This window comes from the organism of the source record quoted next, unplaced genomic scaffold, assembly GCF_019419815.1.
Source record: "Pyrus x bretschneideri cultivar Hongxiangsu unplaced genomic scaffold, Pyrus_bretschneideri_v1 Contig83, whole genome shotgun sequence".
NCBI classification, from domain to species: domain Eukaryota; kingdom Viridiplantae; phylum Streptophyta; class Magnoliopsida; order Rosales; family Rosaceae; genus Pyrus; species Pyrus x bretschneideri.
The window spans coordinates 188,061-215,407 of record NW_025999824.1 but is presented as its reverse complement, the minus strand read 5'-3'; the positions used below and the strand labels follow the sequence as shown (position 1 = coordinate 215,407).

Sequence of the window (27,347 nt, the reverse complement as noted above, 5' to 3'; positions counted from 1 at the left end):
ATTTGTTATTCGTGAGCAAGTCTTGAATAAGGAAAACAACTTATATGATACGGGTTTATAGTCATATAACTTCAAGTGCCAATAAAACAAGGACATATAGACAAAACAAACTTACATATTTTTATTTCATAGACACGGGACATCACCGTGACAATGTACCCGTACCATGCAACTGTGCAAGTCCTCCTCAATAAGTACAACCAATGCCCTAAGTCTTGGAAAAATTTAAACCTTGATTAATAAATACTAATGCTTCAAAAGCATTCCTGCATAAAAGCCTTTTGACAATCTGTTTCTGTCCTTATGAGGAAACCAAACCATCTTAATTTCTTGGTTCAACATATGCATACAAATAATTATACTAAATGTACAGAAGACTTTACATTTTGATTCTATCTTCCTCTTTTATTCGACGTACGGTTATGCGACACAGACATTTATATATGCAATTTTCTCATCAAAGTCAGAGGGACTCTGCAAACTGGGGAGCCTCCAGGTCAAGCTCTTGTCTCATGACACAGTTCATAAGCCAGTCACTGCTAAAAGTCCATATCCCCTTCTCTACGGCCAACGATACTTTTTCCATATCTTCCTCGCATGCCACAAAGATTGTTTTTGAAGCTTCGTTTACTTTCTCCAGTTCACCAATAATCTGTAGTTTCATCTAGTAATCAGTGGCTGGCTATGATTATATATATACATATCAAAGTGAACTATTAAGAAATAATTTACGTAGAATATCTGTTCAAGAAAAATCAGTTTATAGGTTCATATCCCCACGGCATTGTAGATAATAATCGATTCAAAGAGTTACAATCATCAAAATCCACAACCATGCTTCTGATAACCAGTAAAGATCAAGCACGATGAACCTAACACTGGTCATACAATGAGTTCTGAGCAGTAAAATGAAGGTGGGAACATACACAACATGTTATGTTGAAGTTGCAGATATCATGCTCAACCTTGTGTACACATTTGAGAAACTAAAGATAATATCGTGCAGTTTTGTAAAACATGCATTTTCCTAAAGCATATCGTGCCGATTTGGTAGATATCATTTTCTGAAAATGGAATTTATAAGCATGACATACAAAATGCACGATGTCATTCCCCTAAAGCATTACAGAATGTTCGCACTTTCAATGACAGACATGCATGCTTAAACAATGCTCAGATTGATCAGTAAAGAGCTTACATGTCCACCAGCAGACCTTACAACGGAAGACAACATCCTAGCAGGAGGTTGAACACAAGCTGCTATGCATACATTATAGCCTTTGAACAAGCCTCGGGGACTTGCCTTCGCTCTGAGAACTGCACTTCTCAACTCAGTTCCGTATTTAAGTACGTATTCTTGATCATTCAATATGTAAGATGATTCATCTGCAAATGAGAAGCCCAACAAATGTTTTTCATTTTTTGTCAACCCAGCAAAGGTTGAGTATCAGTAATAAAACAAAACCAAGTAGTCAATCTGACTCACCGACAAATCTTCCTTGACGAAAGCTTTCTTTCAACCAGGACGGACAAACCATCCAAGCCCTGCACAGCCAGAAAGCTCTATGAATAAATAATGACATAATCTGGACAGACAATTGATAAAGGTTGATGCTGTATAAAATACCACTAGCTGCTAAATCATTGAGAACATAAAATGTAATAGATTTGTGCATCAGCAGTAGCAGCAGTGAAAGAATAAAGAGAACTTTTAGAAAGTTGACTACTAACCCTGAACAAAGAGCAGTACAGAAATTCAAAGTGGTTCTCACTTTCCCAGTGACAAGATGTGTGCTTGTACTTCCATCAGATGTAATCACACCACCAAGGTCCTCAATTACCTATACATCAAACAAATACAAAAATCAACAAAACTCAAAATATTTATATGCAGTGAAGCGAAAAAGAACTAAATATCATTCCAAAAATATTGGACAGTGACACTAAAGTAAAAAACCATTATCAATATAGAAAGAAAAAGCAAATGAAATGCATGAAATTATCAAAAACAAAACAAATCAGGACGCCTCCTGATTTATATGACCAACAAGTTCATCTTTTCTAGTAAAATATATTAGTGAGGACTATTGGAGATCGTATTCTTTCAGGAGAGAGTATCGAACCTAACCAATATGAATTCAAGTCATCCGTGCAGACTAGAGTAAATGAAAGTATGCATATGAAGGCTCGGCACTACGGAATTGCTTTATGTACAACAACGTCAAAATTCCATCCATATAACCCATGGAATGGTACCATAAGAACCCTTAATACTATACTACCACATTTATGTTTTCAAGGAAAATGCATATCCAAACAGAGAGTATTTTTCCTTACAAAATTTGTAATACTAGTTAAACCTTTTGAATTCACTGTTCATTGATTCCAATAAATCACGCTGACCTGAACATGGCGGGTACATTTTTTCCCAGACTGGCCAGGATTCACTCAAAATTGGACCATCTCCAAGGTCCAAGCTTAATCCATGATCAGGTCATGCATAGAAAGAAACCATTGAGCAAGATAGAACTGTATTCTATCACCCTCTAACTCTAAGATATTTAAAAACCCCTTACTAAAGTCAAAATCAAACAGATATCTACTAGGTCCATTCAGAAGCATCAGATTCTTCACCCCACTTTTCTTGTACGTTGTGTTCAAAAGTAGAGAAGTACGATTGAATAAATCGCACATACAACACACAAATTATGCATGATAAGAATCATGTTGTGGTACCAAACTGCAGTTTGCAGATAGAATAAAATGGGATTTTTTATATCCCGAAAAATAAATGCTAAAATAAAATTTTGATATTTGCATCATTTTTTTTATAGCTGACAATCATAAGTAATAAAATGGGCATACCTTTGTGAGATTAGCTTTCTTTCTATTGTCAGCAATATTCATCAACATGATTTTAAATAATTCTGGCTGTGACTGAAACTCCTTCCTGACTAAAGTTTCTGATGTTATATTAATTAGTCCGCATTCTTCAGCAATATTTTCCTCGTGACTACTAGCCAGAAGATCTCTAGGATGATCTGCCACTAAGGATTTGCATTTGGAAGAAACTAAGGAGCATCCTTTCAGACAAGAATCACTTCCATCAGTTTCTGGAACTAAACTACAGTTAGACTCGGATCGGAAGCCAACCAGATGGCATCCCTTCACTTTTTTTGACTTCAATGAAGACGTTGAAGCTTCCCAGACCTTTCTCTTTGCACATGAAGGTTGTTTGGAACAAGGTAAGTGGGTTTCATCAGCATCAGTTCCAATATTGGATAATTCCGCACCACTGCTCAACATGCTGGGGTCCACTCTGGTGAGAGGAACTGAATCCCTGTAACGCTGCAATTTCTCCCAAGACCCATAACCTATAAAAACACAGAGATTTTCAATTCTCATCGTGATAAAAGACGTAAGTTTCTTGTCAGTGGCTGAACATCGGTAGATTAGTGCTTGAAAGTAAAATACAGTCATTTTGATTAAGCATTGTCATAATGGTTTGATCTACGCCAAGAAGATGTGCATTATGCATTCATATGCTGTCCAGACATTCCTTTTGTTTATAGTATAATTCAAAGAACTGGACTATGCGCAAATCTACCTACCTACAGACTGGTTATCTTCTCTTGGAAGGCCATCATTGACCAACGCTTCAGGCTGATAATTTTCACTTCTTGAAGACGTTTGATTTTTTGCATTCAGAGTATTGCGATTCCCTCTAGAAAATTCCAGCACTTGGTTTCCCAAAGCAGCAGATGAATTTCCATTAGGCTTCAAGGAAACTCCCAACTTCAAAGAGTCTGAAGTATTCCCGGAAACATCCTGGTTAAGATGTAAAACCATGAGGGTTGAACCACCAGGAAAGCACAATGCTTTGCGGATGTCAGCTTTAATAGGTAATCTGCAGCGTCTACCTTTGGCATCCACCTCAGCTATTGGTACAAAACCCTGCAATTTAATCAATTTCAGGACAGCTTCAAAATTGAAAATCAAATGAAGACCTTGACATATCTTAGAGAAAATGAGTGAGAAAGCATGTTGTAGTTCATTTCCAAATACATTTATCAACAAAATAATACAATTACTTTTCCTGCTCTGGTCCTGAGGATTTATATCATCAAAATTACCTGTTTAAACCAAAACCCTTCAGATTCCTTGTCACCCCAACAGAATATTGTACATATGCCTACACTCTGAAGTCTCTTTCTCAACTCCATGAACAAGGAGCTACCAAATCCCTGGAATTACTAATTCATGTCAGATAACCAATAAAAGAAATTTCCACATAACCACACAAAATCCATCATATTACTAAAAAGAGTGAACATGAGGAGAATATCAAAAGGCATATTAGTACAAACCAAACAAATATGCAAAATATATGACACTAGAATAGAAAAAACTTCGCATGCTGCAATTACAACTCAGAACCCAAAATATTTCTAATTTTCAAGGATACTGAAAAGCAGAATTTATGGATGTCCCCTCTCCCTCTTTGAAACAGTTGACTATAATCCCGCATGCTTTGGAAGTTATTATAAGGACTTAATAACAGTATATCTCTATCATATGTAAAAAGCTACAAAACTGAAAGAAAGGAGTATTTCATCAGGTGCTGGTACTATACTAAGAACCAGATAGTGTATTATTGGGGTAAGTGTGTTGTCATTCCTAAGATTGCAAACTTACCTCTCAGAGAAGCAGCATCCCAACACTACACAAACCCCTAATCTTAAGCCAAAAAAAAAAAAGTTCTAATGAGAACTAACAAAAAGAAGAGAGGATAAAAGACCTTGCGTTGGTAGTGAAAATTAACAGCAGTCAGAGGAATCTCAGCATATTGTGTGTCAGCAGGAACTATTTGGTAACTGATTGCAGCTATAACCTGCAAAAAGAAAGCACAGGGCAAAAGAAGAAAAGTGACCAACAGTATTAGTTGGAAGGAAAAAAAGGGAATTAGCATTTCCTTTCCATGCATTGTTAAGGACAAAAAAGGTCGGTTAATGAGAAGAAAGAACCTAGCAAACCTACCCCTTCAGAATCTGCGAGAGACTGAGATTTATAAAACAAAGTGCAGTATTTCCTGTAGAGAGAACCTAAAAATGATCAAAAGCCAACTAGCAAACATATGGTTTATTAGTAATTAAATACTAACAAGCACCGATGCAATTTCATTTTATGATGTGAATATAAGGGATGAAAATGAAAAGGCACACAGCTAAGTAACTGTTTATTAACAAAAATAAAAGAAAGTTTCATAATCTTACCCATTTGTAACAGATCTTTTTAAAAACATTGATTGCTTTCCAGTATTAGCAGCAAAATTCATAGCAGGAAGTTCCCTAATGTACATTTTCAGTACTTCCTACAAGTACAAACTCATATAAGTTCAATCCTTAGCCGAAACATAAAAATGCCCGGTCAATAAAACAAACAAGGGAGGAAATAGATTCATTCAATTACCTGGAGATAAGATTTTTGACAGCTATTGGCATCTTTGGGATTCACGAGCACGTACGAAAGATCACCCCCTAAATATATCCAGAAATAACATATAAACTCTGCCCAAATATTACACCTCCAACTACAATTTTTTCAAATAAACCAATTTAATTTACCTCTCTCTTCAGATTCCAAATGCGCGGCAATACTACAATCGCCATTATTTCTTTCCACCTCTTTCCTCACTACCAAAAACAACAACCCAGTAAGTAAAAACCCTGGATAACTTAAATAAGAATGGGTAAAAAATTAAAGACCTTTGTTTAGAATTTAAGAAACCCATATCCTTATTGTATTGGATACGGCAAAATGGCACCTGAGATGGTGACTTTGGCGCTTCTGGAGAGGGATATTTGGAGGGAGTTTGGGTCCGACTGGCAACTGAAATTGTTAGCTTCGACTGTGACTTGGCAATTACCTGTCAATGACATTAACAAGCAATTAGAGTAAGTGAGAGAGAGGATGAATGAGATCGAATTTCTAGGGTTAGGGTTAGGGTTTGTTCTTACCGATTGGGATCGGGGGAGACGATGAAGCGGTCTTTCTAGGCGCCATAACAAAACGAAAGTGTGGTTTTTTATTTTTCAAGTGGAAGAGAAGGGGATGGTTTAAATAGGCGCGAAGAAGAAAAGATTTCAAGTAATTACCCACGAAGCTACGTGGTGCAATATATTTATGACACGTGTCGTTTTTGAAGCTCTCCCTGTCCCCAAACACTTGCTATCTCCGCAACCAATCACTACAAGATCTCCCACTCAATTTCTCTCCTCCCTCTTCGTCAACTCTGACAGCTGACCTCAACCCCAACCACCAACATCATTAATAATATATATTTACAATTTTCCAAATCAAATAATTAATAAAACTCTATAAGCATAAGGGACATAATTAATAAAACTCCAAAAGCACGAGATTTGCAAAATGTGATCAAGTAGCGTTGTTATAAGTTGTGGGGCATGCTGTCTTCAACATCATAAAAACTGTATCACCCAATTAGATCTTCACTTCAAGGAAGAATGTAAAAAGCATCACAATTCACAATTGAAATATGTATAGAAAAAAGGTGTAAAACATGAAAATACAGAATGACACACCACGATCGAGACCAGGGCGTGCTGGCCGTCACGTGGAAGTGACGTAGCCATGTGCACAGTGCGGAAGCTAATAAAGTAGTAACGTAAAAGTACGAATAATCAAAAACTAGCATACATAAGATAAAAGTAATAAGTGCTAGCGTAAGTGAGACGCTAAGTTCAGAGCTGACCTAGAGCAGTCCAAACTAAAATAGCGTTACAACAGGGCACCCGAAGGTGAACCTACGCTGGTGAACGTCTGTCAGAAATGCGGGGAAAGCCCTCTGGGACACCACCAACCTTGCTAGCTAGCTAGAACCTGGAGGGGCGCAAAACAAAAGCGTGAGTGGGCAAAAACAAAGCTTTTCGAAAACCATTTCAAAAACAAGATTCTAACCCCTCGCCGTAAAACCTGTATACTTCCCAGAAAATAAACATATGAACGTATATATAGATATGCCAAATCATGCTCAATAATATGTATCCCAAATCTCACGATGAAATGCAAGTGCTCAGGTATAAATCACATCAATAATATATAATCTGGCAGCCGGAGTCATCTAACGTGACCTGTACGACTGCATCTAGAGCTCAAATCTCAATATCAATAACTAAACCTGCCCACGAGTCGGAACCACCTAAAGTGGTCTGTACGACAGGCCTGGGTGTAATACATATAAACGCTCTAGTGCTACGATCAGGTGAAGGCTGTGCAAATAATCGCGGGTCACCTACGAGTCGGAACCACCTAAAGTGGTCTGTACAACAGGACTGTGCACCTAACTGGGATCCAAGCTGAGCGTGTGGTGCGGGAGGCGAACATCACGTGAAGGACTGTGCCCTACTCTGGGCGGGAACACTAACACCAGGGGTGCAGGTTATGAGCTCTCTCAGCATCTCTAATCACTATTGAATGCAAATATGAAATAACGCTTACCTGGCACTTACCTGTACGTCCACAGCACCAATTATGCATACGTATATATATACGATTAATAAAACTACTAATGATGCATAAGGAACGATAATATAACACATGGCATATAACTAATAACATTTAAATCAATTTCTGGGAAAATATAAGTATATAGGTATATACGGAAAACCAAAAGCCCACTCACTGATATGTGGAAGGGTCGTAGCCCCCCTGCGTCGAGTGACCATGCTCGTCCTCGGGATACATCTCACCTATATGCGAAAATACTATAAAAACGTTAATTTTAAAGCACATAACCTTCCTTTCGTAATAACTTCTCATACATTGCTCAAAATGGACAATTGAATATACCAACGTGCTCTACACAACCTCAGGATCACACCCAAATTTTTAGAAAAATTTTCCACCGCCGCACGCTCCCCCACGCGCCGGCCACGCGCAGGCACGTGCCTGGCACGCTGACGGCGTCAACTGACGCCGTTAGGAATATTCCGTCAGTTTTGACAGATTCCGTTAACGGCGTCAGGAATATTCCGTCAGAATTGACGGAATATTCAGTCACCTTCCCAGGCGAACCTCCGGTGCCGTCGCCGGCGCCGGAAAATTGCGAAACCTGCAAACTTCGATTTCTCTCTCGTTTCTCAACCAATTTTTGTGATTTTTGTACCAAAATGACGCCTAAGACTAGGGGAACACAACCAACCAACTTTTAAGGGACAAAAACTACGAGATCTTACCTGTCACCAAACTCCAATTCCGGCCAACTTCGAATATGGCGATTCCGACGTCCAAATTCACCAAACGAACCACTCCGAGACTCCTTGGGACCTCACCATGTTACCTACGAGCTCCATTTTCCTTAAAACGTGAGTATTTACGTTTGCATGAATAGTATCCAAAACGGACCTCGTCGAATCGACGTGAAAACGGTGATAATCTTACCTGAAAATGGTACAGCTGCACTCCCACGAGCCTCACGAGTTCGAAAATGTACTTGGTTCCTTCGATCTGTGAAGGTTTAAGTGAGTTGTGTGTGTGTCCGTACGTTTATGGTGAATGGGAAGGGAGAGAGAGATGCGGAACAGAGACAGAGGAAGGGGACAGAGGGTGGTGCAGGTGTGGGAGTGTGTGTGTGGCCCAAAGACATGCCAACACAACACCAAAAACAACCAATAACGTAAAGAGAACGAACTAGGGGTAAAAGTGTCTTTTCACATATACGTTTTCGATATTTTCGGGACGGGCTGTCACAACTTACCCACCTTAATAGAATTTCGTCCCGAAATTCAAAACAACCAAATATAACCCTTAGTGACCAAAGAACAACCTAGGATACAAATCCCTCATTCTATCCTCCGTCTCCCACGTAGCTTCCTCGACCGAAAGATTCCTCCACAAAACTTTCACTAAGTTCACTGTCTTGTTCCTCAGAACCTTCTCCTTCCAATCTAATATCGTCACTGGCTCCTCGTCATAAGTCAAATCTGGATTAATTTCCAAGGGTTGCGGAGGTATCACGTGAGACAGATCAGCAACATAATGTCGAAGCATGGACACGTGAAACACGTTATGCACTCTGGCTAGCTCCAGAGGCAACTCCAACCTGTAAGCTACCTCACCAACTCGCTCTGTGACCATGTATGGTCCAATGTACCTGGGACTCAACTTGCCTTTCTTCCCAAACCTCACAACACCTCTCCACGGCGAAAGCTTCAGAAATACCCTATCTTCGACCTCATACGCTCTGTCCGTAGCATGCCGATCCGCTAAGCTCTTCTGCCTGTCCTGGGCTGCTTTCAGGTTAGACTTAATTACCTGAACATTCTGAGTAGTCTCCTCAACAATCTCCGGACCCACTAAGACTCTTTCTCCAACCTCTGACCAACACAACGGTGTGCGACAAGCTCTACCATATAATGCCTCAAATGGGGCCATGCCAATACTCGAATGAAAGCTATTATTATAAGCAAATTCCATCAAATCCAACCGCTGGTGCCAAGCATCACCGAACTGCAACACCGAAGTTCGCAACATATCCTCCAAGGTCTGAATAGTTCTCTCTGACTGCCCGTCAGTCTGAGGATGATACGCCGTGCTGTAAAGTAGTCTCGTACCCAAAGCTTCTTGAAAAGCCACCCAAAACTTGGATGGAAATCGTGGATCACGATCCGAGACAATACTCACAGGGACACCATGGTACTTCACAATTTTCAAAATGAACAACTCCGCTAATCGGCCCAAAGAATACTTCTCCCTCACTGGAATGAAATGTGCCGACTTAGTGAGCCGATCAACGATCACCCAAATGCCATCAAAACCATTATGTGTACGCGGAAGCTTGTACACAAAATCCATGGTAATATTTTCCCATTTCCACTCTGGAACGGGAAGCGGCTGCAACAACCCAAACGGCTTCTTCCTTTCCGCTTTAACTTGCTGACAAACAGCACACCTACTCACATACTCAGCTATCTCTCTCTTCATACCCGGCCAATAATAAAACGGTCGAATGGTATGATACATTTTAGTAGCTCCTGGATGCATAGCGTAAGCCGAGATATGTGCTTCATCGAGAATTTCTTTCTTTAAATCCAAATTATTCGGCACAACCATTCTTCCCTCTTGCATCAACATGCCATCCGAATCACAAACTCTGAGGTCTCTCCTCCTTCCTTGATCTCGAGCTTGGATTAGTTCTTGAGTCTCCCTATCAGCCACCTGGGCTTCACGTACCCGATCGACTAAGATGGGCCTAACTTGAAAATTAGCAAGTAAAGCCACTTCTCGACCTTCTGCTTCAAACCTCACTCCCGTAGAACGCAAGTCCGCCAAAAGAGGAATATGACTTGTATACAATGCATTAATGTGGCCCTGAGACTTCCTGCTAAGCGCATCAGCAACTACATTTGCACGACCAGGGTGATAATCAATCGTGCAGTCGTAGTCGCTGAGCAACTCCATCCACCTTCGTTGACGAAGATTAAGTTCCTTCTGAGTAAAAAGATACTGGAGACTCTTGTGATCTGTAAAGATCCTACATTTCTCTTCGTAAAGGTAGTGTCTCCACAACTTCAACGCAAAGATAATAGCAGCCAACTCCAAATCATGTGTAGGGTAATTCAACTCATGAGGTTTCAACTGACGTGAAGCATAAGCGATCACCCTACCATGCTGCATTAACACGCATCCCAGACCATTCAAGGAAGCATCGCTATAAACCTCGAAATCACCACTATCGTCCGGGAGTGCCAAAACTGGTGCAGGAGTGAGACGATGCTTCAACTGCTGGAAACTCTGCTCACACTTATCATCCCACTCAAATTTAACATCTTTCCTCGTCAATCTCGTCAATGGTAAAGCAATCACGGAGAAATCCTTAACAAATCTCCGATAATACCCCGCCAAACCAAGGAAACTCCTCACCTCAGTGACTGTTCGCGGTTGCTCCCAATTCTCCACAGCTGCCACCTTCTGAGGGTCCACCAAAATACCCTGAGCAGAAATAACGTGCCCCAAAAACGCAACTTGGTCTAACCAAAACTGGCACTTGCTAAACTTAGCATACAATTGGTGTTCCCTCAACCTCTTTAACACCAAAGTAAGATGTCGAACATGCTCTGCCTTAGACTTCGAGTACACCAAAATGTCGTCGATGAAAACAATAACAAACCTATCCAAATATGGCTGGAATACTCGATTCATTAAATCCATGAAAGCAGCTGGTGCATTCGTCAACCCAAATGGCATAACCAGAAACTCGTAATGACCATAACGAGTCCTGAACGCCGTCTTAGGAACGTCATCCCTACTAATCTTCAACTGATAATATCCAGACCTCAAGTCAATCTTGGAGAATACACAAGCACCTCGAAGTTGATCAAACAAATCATCAATACGTGGCAATGGATAACGGTTTTTAATCGTTACCCGATTCAATTGCCTGTAATCAATACACAGCCTCAAAGTTCTGTCTTTCTTCCTCACAAACAGAACTGGAGCTCTCCACGGTGAAGTACTAGGCTGAATGAAACCTTTGTCCACTAATTCCTGTAACTGAACTTTCAACTCCCTTAACTCAACAGGAGCCATACGATAAGGAGTCAAGGAAATAGGATTAGTACCTGGAAGCAACTCAATAGTAAACTCCATGTCTCGATCTGGTGGTAAACCAGGTAAATCCTCAGGGAAAACATCAGGAAAGTGTCTGACCACCCTCACATCCTCAACTTGACTAGGAACGGCCTCATCCAACACCACATGAGCTAAGTACCCCTGACAACCTTTAGACAACAACCTTTTCGCTCTCACAGCAGAGATAACGCCATGTCTCACCCCACTCTGCTCACCCACGAAAGTAACCACAGGTAGTCCAGGACGATGAAACGTAACTATTTTCCCGTAGCAATCAATATTGGCACGATAAAAATGCAACCAATCTGTTCCCAGAATCACATCAAAGTCGACAATATCTAACAGGATAAGATCAGCTGGCATAACAATACCCTCAACTATCACTGAACATCCTGGGTACACACGATCTACAATACATCTCTCTCCTCTAGGCATAACGAACTCTAAATCGTACCCTAGAGGTGTGGGGCGAAGTTGCGTCACTTGAGCAAATGTATGAGAAATCATAGAATGTGTAGCACCACAATCAACTAATACTCTAGCAAAATAACCAAGTATATTTAACGTACCCATGATCAAATCTGGATTGTTCTGAGCGTCCTGCAGCGAAATATTATGAATACGCCCCTGGGTCTGCTGTCGTCCACCGCGACCTCTGCTCGACTGACCACCACGATTCTGAGTACCACGCCCCTGACTGGGCTGACCAGACTGCCTCGAAGACCCCGCACTACTCGAAGCAATCTCTCCCTGCTGAAACTATCCTCCCTGAAACCACTGAGAACCGCCTGCTGGAGCTGGAGGATACGGCATATAGCCGTTAGAGTACTGAGGATAACCACCCTGAGAATATGGGTCCTGGGGGTACTGATACTGTCCCGGGGCATAAGGAACAGCATCACCCTAATAGTGATAGGCACCACCGCGACCTGCTTGCCCATAACTACTCGGACCCTGAATCTGCTGGATAGGTGCAGGTGGCGGCAAGAAAGTCTGCTGCGGCTTCTGCTGCTGACTCTGGGGACAATTTGCAGCTCGATGTCCCATCTGCCCACAAGTAAAACAACCACTGTTGCCACGCCTACACTCACCAAAGTGCCGATTATTACACCTGCGGCAAAGTAGGGCCCTACCTCGGCCACCATCACCCTGTCTCTGGCCTCGAGCACCACCAGCAAACCTACCTCCACGTCCCTGACCAGTGGCGCTGAAACCACCGCTAGAAGAGCTAGAACTAGTACTACCCCTTTTGAAATTCTGAGTCTGACGAGGCCCGAGCGACGCTTGACCTTTACCCTTAACATCTTTCTTTTGATTACCGTTTTTCTCTTCCTCATCACTCTCGCTAGACAGGTTTTCAGAGTCCTTAACTCTCAGTAGAACCTCATAAAAGTCCTGGTAAGTATCACAGTGGGTAGTAGTCGCCATCGAACGCCATTTCTTCTTAGTACCTAAGCGAAAATGACGAAGCATCTCCGCCGGATTACCAGCAATCTCAGGATGATAGCGAGACAAGTCAGTGAACTTCCGATAGTACTCATTCGCTGTCATCTTCCTCTGTTTCAACTCAGTAAATTCCTGCTTCTTAAGATCAATGTACTCAGGGGGCACAAACCTTCTCTTGAACAAAGTAATGAAAACATTCCAATCCGTCTTCTGAGCTGGAGTTAAACGACGAAGTTCCTGATCCCACCAGGCTGCAGACTCCGAACCCAGAAACCACGAGGTCGTCTCAACCCACTTCTCGACTGGAAGATTCCCCTGACTATTCAGAACACGAAAAGTCTTCTCAATGTGCTCTAACCATCGCTCCGCACCCTCATGACCTTCATTACCCTCAAACTTATCCAACTTCAAATTATACATAGTCTCCAGAGGAGTCCTCTGGGGAGGGTGGATCGCCGACTGAATGGCTGTAGCGATAGCTTCCCCCAGCTGAGCAATATCGGGGAAACTAGGCTCAGCAGAGCGACGTGGTTCCCGACGAGGCGGCATAGTTCTGACAGAAGGCACCAAAATTATTAGAATACTCACAAAGACACAGGACTGCCAAACCTAGGCTCTGATACCAAACTGACACACCCCGACCGAGACCAGGGCGTGCTGGCCGTCACGTGGAAGTGACGTAGCCATGTGCACAGTGCGGAAGCTAATAAAGTAGTAACGTAAAAGTACGAATAATCAAAAACTAGCATACATAAGATAAAAGTAATAAGTGCTAGCGTAAGTGAGACGCTAAGTTCAGAGCTAAACGCCTAGAGCAGTCCAAACTAAAATAGCGTTACAACAGGGCACCCGAAGGTGAACCTACGCTGGTGAACGTCTGTCAGAAATGCCGGGAAAGCCCTCTGGGACACCACCAACCTTGCTAGCTAGCTAGAACCTGGAGGGGCGCAAAACAAAAACGTGAGTGGGCAAAAACAAAGCTTTTCGAAAACCATTTCAAAAACAAGATTCTAACCCCTCGCCGTAAAACCTGTATACTTCCTAGAAAATAAACATATGAACGTATATATAGATATGCCAAATCATGCTCAATAATATGTATACCAAATCTCACGATGAAATGCAAGTGCTCAGGTATAAATCACATCAATAATATATAATCTGGCAGCCGGAGTCATGTAACGTGACCTGTACGACTGCATCTAGAGCTCAAATCTCAATATCAATAACTAAACCTGCCCACGAGTCGGAACCACCCAAAGTGGTCTGTACGACAGGCCTGGGTGTAATACATATAAACGCTCTATTGCTACGATCACGTGAAGGCTGTGCAAATAATCGTGGGTCACCTACGAGTCGGAACCACCTAAAGTGGTCTGTACGACAGGACTGTGCACCTAACTTGGATCCAAGCTGAGCGTGTGGTGCGGGAGGCGAACATCACGTGAAGGACTGTGCCTTACTCTAGGCGGGAGCACTAACACCGGGGGTGCAGGTTATGAGCTCTCTCAGCATCTCTAATCACTATTGAATGCAAATATGAAATAACGCTTACCTGGCACTTACCTGTGCGTCCACAGCGCCAATTATGCATACGTATATATATACGATTAATAAAACTACTAATGATGCATAAGGAACGATAATATAACACATGACATATAACTAATAACATTTAAATCAATTTCTGGGAAAATATAAGTATATAGGTATATACGGAAAACCAAAAGCCCACTCACTGATATGTGGAAGGGTCGTAGCCCCCCTGCCTCGAGTGACCACGCTCGTCCTCGGGATACGTCTCAAATATATGCGAAAATACTATAAAAACGTTAATTTTAAAGCACATAACCTTCCTTTCGTAATAACTTCTCATACATTGCTCAAAATGGACAATTGAATATACCAACGTGCTCTACACAACCTCAGGATCACACCCAAATTTTTAGAAAAATTTTCCACCACCGCACGCGCCCCCACGCGTCGGCCAAGGCATGCCATACGCGCCGGCCACGCGCAGGCACGTGCCTGGCACGCTGACGGCGTCAACTGACGCCGTTAGGAATATTCCGTCAGTTTTGACAGATTCCGTTAACGGCGTCAGGAATATTCCGTCAGAATTGACGGAATATTCCGTCACCTTCCCCGGCGAACCTCCGGTGCCGTCGCCGGCGCCGAAAAATCGCAAAACCTGCAAACTTCGATTTTCTCTCTCGTTTCTCAACCAATTTTTGTACCAAAATGACGCCTAAGACTAGGGGAACACAACCAACCAACTTTTAAGGGACAAAAACTACGAGATCTTACCTGTCACCAAACTCCAATTCCGGCCAACTTCGAATATGGCAATTTCGACGTCCAAATTCACCAAACGAACCACTCCGAGACTCCTTGGGACCTCACCAAGTTACCTACGAGCTCCATTTTCCTTAAAACGTGAGTATTTACGTTTGCATGAATAGTATCCAAAACGGACCTCGTCGAATCGACGTGAAAACGGTGATAATCTTACCTGAAAATGGTACAGCTGCACTCCCACGAGCCTCACGAGTTCGAAAATGTACTTGGTTCCTTCGATCTGTGAAGGTTTGAGTGAGTTGTGTGTGTGTCCGTACGTTTATGGTGAATGGGAAGGGAGAGAGAGACGCGGAACAGAGACAGAGGAAGGGGACAGAGGGTGGTGCAAGTGTGGGAGTGTGTGTGTGGCCCAAAGACATGCCAACACAACACCAAAAACAACCAATAAGGTAAAGAGAACGAACTAGGGGTAAAAGTGTCTTTTCACATATACGTTTTCGATATTTTCGGGACGGGCTGTCACACAGAAAGTACAAAGCAACCATCTTATAATTCTCAAGAATTGAAGTAGTAAGTAATAGTTGAAAAAAAAATAGGCTCAGAGAAAGGAATTAGAAAGATCCTCTATTCATAATAGAAAATCTAAAAATATCTTTAAAAGAACAAGTGAAATTCCATACCATTTAGAACTACATTTTAAACCTAACTGTTAACTCGATCGAACTCACCTGTTGAAATTAGCCCTTGGGTGGATGCTTAACAGGTCAGGTCGTTAACAGATGAACTCGTTAATCACCTGTTAAATAACATGTCATTATGAAAATCCCTCCCTTGACTACCTCGTCTACATGGTGACCGCTTCTTGGTCACCTGCGCCATCAACTGCTTCGGCATCAACCTCGTACACCCACCCAAGGTTCCCTTCCTTAAGCAACTTTCATTTCACGGTCCTCTTTTTCTTTGGAATTTTTTTTTTTTGAGATTCTCTTTTTCTCTCTCTCTTTCTTTCATCTTCTCAATCTCAATGGTCTTTTGTTGTTTCAGAAATTTGGGAAGTTTCAATTTCTTTTTGGGTTTATGTTTGTTCTGCCTCTAATTGAATATGTTTTTGTTGATTATCCTTGAAAACATGATATGAGTTGCTCATATTTTTCTCTTTGCTTTGATGGGTTGACATTTAATTTTCCATATTCTTGAAAATTCAATTTTTTTTTTTTAATTTTTGTAGTTATAGATGTCGTTTTCTCTTTTTGGAAGTGACAATTTCAAGTTATTTCAAAGATTAAGATGGTATGTAGCTTGAAGATGACCATGCTTCTACTCATTTTTTGCATAGCTTGCAGTGGTTCATAAATTAATTTGATGGTGAAATTATTTCTTGGAATATGATTGTTGCTGGTTATGCGCAAAATGATTAGTTGTTGTGTTTCTGCATCTTTAGGGGGTGTAGTTAAACTTGGATTTAAAATGATTTTTAAAAGACTTTAAAATCCTAATATAGTCAACCAATGGATTTTAAAGGATTTTTAGAATCCATGTAAAGCTAGGTCTAGTCAATGAAGATTTTATATAGTCGGTTTTAAAATCCATCCAATTCTAGATGTATTAAAAAATTAAAGATTTTGCAGGATTTCATTAAGTTGCAGATTTTGTGGGTTAACATTTTTCAGGATTTCAATAAGTTGTTAGATGTATTTGACAGTTAAGATTCAACGCTGCAAAATCTATCAAAATCCATAGAAATTTGTTATATGAATCTTCTCAAATTTTCCAAAATCAATATGGATTTGGTAGAAATCTATACTGTCACATCCCCATCCGGGGCGGATCACTTCCCGGGCCCGCTCCACCACCGTAGCACGATATTGTCCGCTTTGGGCTTACCATTCCCTCACGGTTTTGTTTTTGGGAACTCACGAGCAACTTCCCAATGGGTCACCCATCATGGGATTGCTCTAGCCCCCTTCTCGCTTAACTTCGGAGTTCCTACGGAACCCGAAGCCAGTGAGCTCAAATACATATATTTTGATATCAAATAGCCTCATAGAAATATTTTTAAGAAATATGTATTAAAGATGTTTGAAGATGAAAAGATAAAATTTTGAGATTGGTTAGATATAATTGAGGGAAGAATTTGTTTGACATCTAACTTATGTCTTCTACTGCAATTGATAGATATATCATACTCATAGCTAACTTTGTTGACAAATAATGAAAACTGCACAAGAAAATTTTAAATTTTTGTTATATGCCTCCACCACTTACCGGTGTTGATTTGTTTGAAAAAATTAATGCGTTATTAGTTGAGTGGGACTTTGAAAAGAAATAATTTTTCATTACTTTGGATAATGTCGCTGCAAATAATTGTTTTGTTGAGCTATTGAAGAAATAATTGTATTTTAGAGGTTTCTACTAATGATAGAAATTCCCTTATATCCGTGCTCCAATACTATTTTCCTAATATCAACTTAATTGAAGAACTTTCCATCCATTAATATCAAACCTCTAAAATTCAATTGTTTCTTCAATAGCGCATCAAAAAAACATTTACAGATGTATTATCAAAAGTAAAGGAAAATAATTCATTTTCAGTCCCCCAATCAATTAATAATTCATTAAGTTTTTTTTTTTTTTTTTTTCCAGATAAAGCAACACCGGTTTGTAGAGGAAACATGACAAAAATTTAAAATTCTTTTGTGCATTTTCCTTTTTTTTGTCAACAAAGTGATTTGTGAGTGTGGGATATCCATCAATTGCAACAGAAGATCATACGTCAGATGTCAAACAAATTCTTCCCTCAATTGTATCAATCTCAAAGTTTTACATTTTCATCTTCAAACATCCTCGACACATGTTTCTTAGCAATATTTCTACATGACAGTTTGATATCAAGAGATATGTACTTAAATAAAGCTCTAATGCTCTCATATTCAACAAACCTAAAAACCAAATCATGCTTAACTATAACCCCAATAAAAAAACTCAAAAAAAAAAAAATACCATGATTAAATTGAGGAGAACGCAATCCAACTTGAGATTTCTTCATATCATATTGATGTTTTTTATTACATGAACATGATTTTTGTCCCACAATTATTATCATATGCATAAACTATCCCACATTTTTTACATTTCTCATGTTGTTTATTACCATAACCAACAAGCAATTCATCAAACAAAGTCCAAACACGAGATCTCTTTTGACGTTTCTTACCCACTCGTATGCCTTTTGTTTTCCTCTTTGAAAGACTTGTTGCAATTGTTGTACCTTGCGTATCACTTAAATTCATTGTTGACATTTATATAATTTCAATGTCCTCTTCATCAATATCCATACGCTTGAACCATAAACAAAAGCCAACGATGAATAACGAAAAATAATAGGCAGTTATAACTCAATGCTTGCACCAATTCAAAATGAAACCATCAAGAATCATAAACAATGGTAATTGGATTCAATGAAAATGGTACTAAAAAAAAAAAAAATCTTGGAGAATGTTATTCATGCAAACAATAAAGAGGAAGAAAGTTTCACCACCATAAAAATTCATACTACTTAAAATTGCCTTGAATCTAAGGGGAGATGTACTCAAACTTGGATTTGAGAGGATTTTAATAGATTTTGATAATTGATGGATTTCATAGGATTGTATATGTGACATCCCACATCACCCAGGGTCGTGATCCTTATATGTATATTCTCATCCCTACCTAGCACGAGGCCTTTTGGGAGCTCACTGGCTTCGGGTTTCGTAGGAACTCCGAAGTTAAGCGAGAAGGGGGCTAGAGCAATCCCATGATGGGTGACCCACTGGGAAGTTGCTCGTGAGTTCCCAAAAACAAAACCGTGAGGGAATGGTAAGCCTAAAGCGGACAATATCGTGCTACGGTGGTGGAGCGGGCCCGGGAAGTGATCCGCCCCGGGTGGGGATGTGACAATTTGGTATCAGAGCCTAACCCTGGTCATGGTGTGCCGACGAGGATGTCGGGCTCCTAAGGGGGGTGGATTGTGACGTCTCACATCATCTAGGGGAGTGATCCTTATATGTATATTCTCATCCCTACCTAGCACGAGGTGCTCTCATACTCAACAAACCTAAAAAGAAAATCATGCTTAACTATGGCCTCAATCGATAACCCATAAAAATATCATGATTATATTGAGGAGAAGGCAATCCAACTTGATATTTCTTCATATCAATTTGATGTTTTTTATTACATGAATCCATTTATTCAACATGTATTTTGTCCCAAAACTACTATCAAATACATAACTATCCCACAGTTTTTACATTTCGTATGTTGTTTATTATCAGGACTAACATGTAATTCTTCAAACAAAGTCCAAACACGAAATCTCTTTTGGTGTATCATACCTACTCACATGCCATTGTCTTCCTTTTTAATTTTTAAGGACTTTTTGCAGTTGTAATTTGCATGCCATTTAGATTTTTTTTTTTTTTTAGTCAAATGATAGATTTTGTCAAATTAGATGTTAGATTAGACGTCAATGGGGTTTGAACCCATGCTGTCATACAAGGGCTCAACACCCTTCCATCACTATGGTAAACGGCCACTTGCGCATACCATTTAGATTCACTATTGCCAGTTCCATAGCCTTAATGTCATTTTCATCAATATCTATTTGCAAAACAGTAGGCAATTGTAATTCAAAACTTGCACCAAATAATAGTAATTGAATTAAAAAAAAAGTACTAAAAATAAAAACATCGGAGAATGTTAATCCTGCAAACAAGACAAGGGAAGAAGACTTCACCACCATAAAAATTTGGACTCTAAATATGCAAAAACACCACAACTAATTGTGCATAACCAACAACAAACTTATTCAAGAAACGATTTCAACATCATCAATTTTTGAATTACTGCAAGATATGTAAAAAGGAAGTAAAACCATCATCAACTACAAGCTACATACCATCTTAATATTTGAAATCGTTACCTCAAAAAGAGAAAAAACATCTATAACTACAAAAATTAAAAAATACGAATAACTCATGTCTTGTTTTCGAGGAAGATTAACAAAAACAAATTTAATCAGAGGCAGGCATAAACCCATAAAGGAATTCAAGTATAAACCTATAAAGGAATTCAAACTCTCCAAATTTCTGAAACAACATATGACCATAGAGATAAAGGGGAAAATAGAAAGAGAGAATCTCAAACAAAATTCTAGAGATAGGACATACTGTGAAATGAAAGCTGATATAGGAAAACAACCTTGGGTGGGTGGAGGAGGTTGATGTCGCGGTCACCAATGCAGGTGGCCAAGGAGTGAAAGGAGGTGTCGTGGTCGCCAATGTAGATGAGGCAGTTGAGGGAGGGGTTTTCGTCTTAGATGGCTCTATCTTGCAATCGAATAGGGAACTCCAAATTAAGGAGTAAGAAGTAAATCTTTATTGAAATTACACAAACACTTTCAATTAGCGAGGTTAACTGCTTCGTGAGTAAACTCAAAATGACCCGTTATTTAACGAGTTCAGTTGTTAACAACCTAACTTGTTAACAAGTCCACCTAAATGCTAATTTTAACGGGTGTATTGAAATGAGTAAACGAGTTGGTCTAAAATGCTAGCTCGCCCAATTCCTTTCTTCTGCGGTGACAACAGTCACCACCCCAAAATCTCTATTCTCCGTTAGTCTACACACATATCCTCCGTTTTGTTTGGTTAGAAAGTTAAGTGACAGATGGCATTATTTTATTCACGCACGTAGCTTGCTGAGTCGAGGCAAATTTGAAATTTTGAAAGGGCTTTCGGTTACCATGTAAAATTAAACCCATCACAACCCCAATTCATTCTGTTCGGGCAGGAATTTCGCTGGGAAGGGTCCTTGGCTCGAGCACACAGCTCCTCAATGAGTTGATACTTTGTTTGACTGTCGGGCTTTCACTTGCTTGTCGGGTTGCAAGAAGAGGATAGAGTTAGTTCTGAAGGGTGCATTTGTCGGGCTTTAGATGTAGGCCGGGAGGCTTGCAATTAAAACTAACTAAATGTGCGTGCCACTGCCATCTCTGTATGACAGATGTCGAATGAGTGTATTTAAGTCGATTATTTGCACCCCAAGTTATTCTGACTTCTCATCATCAAAGGATTGTCGTGGATGGGTTAAATCCACATTAAGTTCTTTTCTATGCCTTAAGATCAAGGACTTTTGTTTATCTTGTATGCTTTTTACATAGTAGGGGTTCAAATCTAATTAAGACATTAGTTTCATTTACTTTTATGATAGTAAAAGTACTAAGTGAACCAGATCTGAGAGTTAATAGAACTTTGGATCATCAGGAGACCGAAAATGACTTGCATATATACTGAGGGATACATTATAACACTAGATCTATTAATGGAAAGGCAAAAACAAAGAGAGTTGGGCAAGATTTCAACTTGTCAAGCAAGGTTAAAGCGTCTTGCAATCTCTTTTCATTGTAGTTACAAAGGGTTAAGTAATAAAAAGGGATAAGGGGTAAACAAGTTTACACAAGGGAATCGATACTACAACATTTGGGGAAGGTAGCAAAACTTTTACACAGACAAAATATGTCTTTCTATGGGAAATCTAGGGCTAAAAAAGGTGCAGAATTTGGACAAAGCGTAGCTTTCTGAGTATTTGCTTGATGAAGAGACAAGTTGTATGTTTGTTTGTTTGATTGGTTGAGTGCCATTATCTTTGGGCCTTCTTCCTCATTTTATAGACGAATTAAACCCAACTGTGCTGTTTCTGTTCTTGCCTGAAAGTAATTGAAGGGTAATGAATCATCAACATTTTTACATGTTTTGCCATCCGAAGTACTTTTGGGCTAGAAGTAGGTGGATTTCCATTGGTTGTCACTTTTCTTGTAAACACCTAACCTTTGCATTTAATGGGGGCCGTCATTTTGTCTTGAAATGAATGAACTGGGCTTGACCCTAGGCTTCGGGCATACCTTTTTTATTAAGCTTAATTGGGCTTCTTTCCCTTTGAAGCCCAAAGTTCAAATATTAACCCAAACAGTGCCCCCTTCAATCGTTGTTAAGCTTACAACCCGAGGTGCTAATAATGATTGAACAGTCGTCTCATGCCTTCTCTCGGTACGCGTGCTATTTAATGTAGTTGGTGTTTATTGGAGTTTTTTGCACTAACCCACAATCTTTGTCCTTAATCATCTGCTCCTTATATAATTTTCTTAATATTTTAAACAATTTTAAACCCCCAAATTCTCAAAACTTCCTGAACTTCCCATAGTCCTTAAAACCTTTCTTGTTTTTCTAGCTTTCTTTTCAAATCTTCTCATCTCACTCCAAGTTTAATTAATGGCCCCAAAAGCTAAACAAATCCGATCTTTTCATGAATTTGGTGAGGGTATTGCCACTTTGCGCCGTTTACTCAACGCCCTTCATCGCCCTCGGGCTGGCCTGCATTCAGAATTTTTCTTTGAAGAAGGTGGGGTGCATTTATTGGGACATGCATAGACTTCTCGGGTTCCAAATGTAGTAGAAACTAACATGCCCTGAGATAATTGGTTTACCCCTAATCCATTCATGGCAAAGTTAGGCATTTCTTCATGTAAGTGGTCCCAATATCGTTGCAGTTTTCCTCTGATGAATGACTCGGCTTGGGTTCAATGGATAAATAAACTCGAGCCAATTTTTAAAAAGAAATGGATGAACAATGGCATCTATGAGTTGATAATGCTTACGAAGATTACTATGGTTGCTAAACCCGGATTACTCACCACCGCTCTTATTTTCTGGAATTTGGGCACTAACACCTTCGATTTCAGGATGGGTCCTATGTCCCCGACAATTCTAGATATGGCACAAGTCTTTACACTACGACATTCGGGCAGAATCGTGGATGTGACTCAAGACTACTACAGTGACTACTTCCATTCCTGCACCTGTTTGTGCTCCTACTTCTGCGTCTACGATCCTTCCTATTTCTCTAGCTGATGTTACCCCTTCTGTTACGTTTGAAGGTGCAAGAAGTGAACCTTCTGAGTCACCAACATCATCCTTGCCTGCCTTGGCAAAGAAGTTTGAGTAAATCAAAACCAAACTGCAGTCACGCTTAACATCCTTAGAGTTTCCTAATTTTCAACATGCTTATATCTTCAAGGATTGGATGAAAAAGGACTTTACAGCTTCCTTCAGTCTTAAAACCCTCTATAATGCAGAAAAGATCCTTATTAAGCTATACCATGCTCAGTTATTATACCAGGTTCAATATAAATCTTTTCTCAGTTTCTTTGAGAATTTGCGGGCATTAAGGGATCAGCATCAAAAGGCGAAGTGGGCAGCAAACCGAGTGAAATGCTTTCAAGAAAAAAACATGTAAAGAGTACAACTGTGCTTCGACAATTGGTGGATGAAGGGTCAGTGATGGAAGAAAGGACTGTAGTGGTTGACTCTGAAATCCAGCGTTTGAAAGAGCAGTTGTCTTCTCTTAAAGCTGAGAAAGTGACTACCAACCACCTCTCCAAAAAAGTAGAAGAGATGGAAAAGATTTCCCAAGAGGTTGAGGATTCCAACGTTCAACTTGTGAATAGCAACACGTATTTAGGAGAACCAAGGTGGATTTTCACCATCATGCAAACTTACTTCTTTAAAGTAGTTGCTAAAGTTACTGGACTATGATCCCTATAGCCCCTTTATGAAATGGAATGAAATCTCTTTTCTTTGAATTTCCATTTTCTGAACTTTTTAATAGTAAAAGTCTTTCTTTTATTGCTTGCTTTGGATTTTTTGGGTATTTTAAGAGTTTCCTCTGTGGACCCTTCATTCTGCTCCTACTTCCCAAGTGGCTTTCCATTTTTCTTTCTTGGACACCATTAGGTTGACCATGTTTATAAGAGCTTTTGGGAAGGGATCTGTGTCAATCATCATGTTGGCCTGAGGTTTTTCTAATAACAACTTCCCTTTAATGATGAGATCTTGTATCTAATCTTTAAATTGGACACAGTTAGTGATGGAGTGATTGAAGGTGTAGTGTAGCTTGCAATACTTTTTTCCTATTAATTCCTTAGGCTTAGGCAGCTTTTTGGTGTTGTCGGGCACAATCACTTTTGCCCGTACCAATTCTTCATAGATCTCTGTGGCCTTGGTCAAGTCGAAGGAATAACTCTGGTGTTTTGGGGGTTTCATGGGGACGAATCCATCATCGTTCATTACTATCTTCTGATCCTTTACCGGCTGAACCAATCCTTTGACTATCAAGGGTTTAAAGGGAATGGTCATCTCTACTGCACACATGTCCATTACCTCTCTCCCTCAACCATCATCTCTTTCTGGCTCTCCTTCAAATTCCACTTGGTGAATGGCGACTTTACTTTTGTAGAAAGGTGGTGTTTTAGAGGAGTGCTTTAGTTGCTACTCCTTAAGCAACAACTTCTCATACTTAGTGGCCGCAATCACCAAGTCTTGAAGCTCATTAAACTGTGCATCATAAAACTTCTTCCTCAAGGGTAGTCTTAAGGCTTTCTGAGCAATAGCTATAAGCTGGACCTAGTTGACGAGAAACTGGCATCTCATCCTCGTTCTTCTAAACCTCATAATGAAGTTTTCAGTAGATTCATGCTCGTATTGTTTTACCTCAACTAGATCATTGATGGTCATTTCTGGCTCTATCCTGTAGAACTACTCATGGAAAGCCATCTCCATTTGACTTCAGTTAGCAATGGAATTTGGGGGCAATAAAGAGTACCACTGAGATGCTAAGCCTACCAATGAGTTCCCAAACAACTTGAACTTATAGTTGGGATTGTCTTCAAATGTTACACAGTGGTTGGAGAACTTGAAGATGTGATCCCTAGAAGATACATTGTTATCTTCTCCACTGAATGTTGGGAACGCGGGCATCTTGAAATTAAGAGGAAAGGGATTCTACTTATCAATAAACTCTGGGTAGGGCTTTTGATAAGCGATTCTAAACAGCGGGCGAGCTTGTGGTTGGGCATTTCTTACCATCAACCTTCTTAACTTAGCCAACTCATCTTTGAGTTGTTAGTTGGCTGTATTATTAGGCGGGTATGAGGAGTTTCCCCTTTCAAGCTACGGTCAGTACCTGATAAAGCCTTCTTTCTTGACTCGGGCTGCCTCTACTTGACGTCCCCTCCCTTTTTAGCCAATAATGATGACCTATAAGGAGGGGGTTTATCCGTAGTTGTATACTCTCCTTTCCCGCTGTCGATAAACTGGGGCATCCCATACTTTGTTCTTTCTTACTTGCTTTACCTTCTACTATTTAGTGGGAATAAAGGGTCCGGCAACTCTGCCTCTAGAATTTCCTCCAGTACTGGCTGATCTATTTTGGATCCTTCTTTGTTTTTCCCTTTGTTCTTCTTTTCTTCAAGTAAAGGAAACAAAGGAATAACTGGCTCTTCCACAGGGTTGGCTTCTCTCATCGTCTCTTTAGCACGATCATTTTCTAGGGTAGAATATTCCAGATCCAGCCTCCTTTGTAGATGTCCTGTTAAGGAACAAAGTCTGCTTACTTTTCCATTTTTTGTAGAGAATTTCTCTCCATGCTTTTTATGACAGCCATCATGGTAGCCTGTAAGTCTTCATTTGTAACCTTCCCTCCTAATTTCTCAGAAGGACTCGGGCTTTCTGTTAGGACAGGTCCTTGCAAGTCTTCGGGGAGATTTTCCATGCTAGATCTTGGTGTGTATTGGGGTGGTTTTTGTTCTTTTTTCCACTTGAAGTTTTGTTCTTTCCTTCGTGTTCTTGGCATACAAGATTTGAGTCCCACCGGGTGTGGCAAAACTATGTTCGGGCAAGAATTTTACTGGGAAGGGTCCCTGGCTCGAGCACACAGCTCCCCGAGGAGTTGACACTTTGTTTGACTCTCAAGCTCTCGCTCGCTTGTTGGGCTGCAAGAATAGGACAGAGTTAGTTATGAAAAGGTGTCTTTGTTAGGCCTTAGATGTAGGCCGGGAGGCTCGCAATCAAAACTAACTAAATGCTGAGGCGTGCCACTGCCATTTCTGTATGGAAGATGTAAAATGAATGTATTTAAGTTGATTACTTGCGCCCCAAGTTATTCTGACTTCTCATCATCAAAGGATTGTCGTGGATGGGTTAAATCCACATTAAGTTCTTTTCCATGCTTTGAGATCAAAGACTTTGTTTATCATGTATGCTTTTTACATAGTAGGGATTCAGATCTAATTAAGATATTAGTTTTATTTACTTTTATGATAGTAAAAGTACTATGTGAACCAGATCTGAGAGTTAATAGAACTTTGGATCATCAGGAGACCGAAAATGACTTGCGTATATACTAAGGGATACATTATAAAACCAGATCTATTAATGGAAAGGCAAAAACAAAGATAGTCGGGCAAGATTTCACCTTGTTGGGCAATGTTAAAGTGTCTTGCAATCTTTTTTTTTTTTTTTTTTTGCAGTTACAAAGGGTTAAGTAATAAAGAAGGATGAGGGGTAAACAAGTTTACACGAGGGAATCGATACTACAACGTTTGGGGAAGGTAGCAGAGCTTTTACACAGACAAAAGATGTCTTTCTATGGGAAATCTAGGGCTGAAAAAGGGGTGCAGAATCTAGACAAAGTGCAGCTTTCTGAGTATTTGATTGGCTGAGAGACAAGTTGTATGTTTGTTTGTTTGATTGGTTGAGGATCCTTGTCTCTGGGCCTCTTTCCTCCTTTTATAGACGAATTAAAACCAACTGTGCTGTTTCTGTTCTTGCCCAAAAGTAACTGAAGGGTAATGAATCATCAATATTTTTACATATTTTGCCATCCAAAAGTAATTTTGGGCTGTAAGTAGATGGATTTCCATCGGTTGTCACTTCTCTTATAAAGACCTAGCTTTTGCATTTAATATGGGCCCTCATTTTGTCTTGAGAAGGATGATCTGGGCTCGACCCTAGGCTTCTGGCGTACTTTCTTTATTGAGCTTAATTGGGCTTCCTTCCATTTGAAGCTCAAAGTTCAAA

The 27,347-nt window shown here is 40.1% G+C and overlaps 1 protein-coding gene across 1 annotated transcript; it reads right to left on the bottom strand.

Annotated features, from left to right (window-relative positions):
• Window positions 1-43: 43 nt before the first annotated feature.
• Window positions 44-6,149, bottom strand: LOC103938679 (BRCT-containing protein 1). Its single transcript, XM_048576004.1, has 14 exons — window positions 6,018-6,149; window positions 5,825-5,926; window positions 5,625-5,693; window positions 5,470-5,537; window positions 5,274-5,371; window positions 5,038-5,089; window positions 4,799-4,891; window positions 4,134-4,244; window positions 3,612-3,954; window positions 2,866-3,374; window positions 1,732-1,841; window positions 1,487-1,545; window positions 1,199-1,386; window positions 44-652 (listed from the first exon to the last, which is right to left on the bottom strand). Exons 1-14 carry the CDS (start codon window positions 6,061-6,063, stop codon window positions 464-466), a joined length of 2,037 nt encoding a protein of 678 aa, XP_048431961.1. The 5' UTR covers window positions 6,064-6,149; the 3' UTR covers window positions 44-463.
• Between the last annotated feature and the right edge of the window lie 21,198 nt (window positions 6,150-27,347).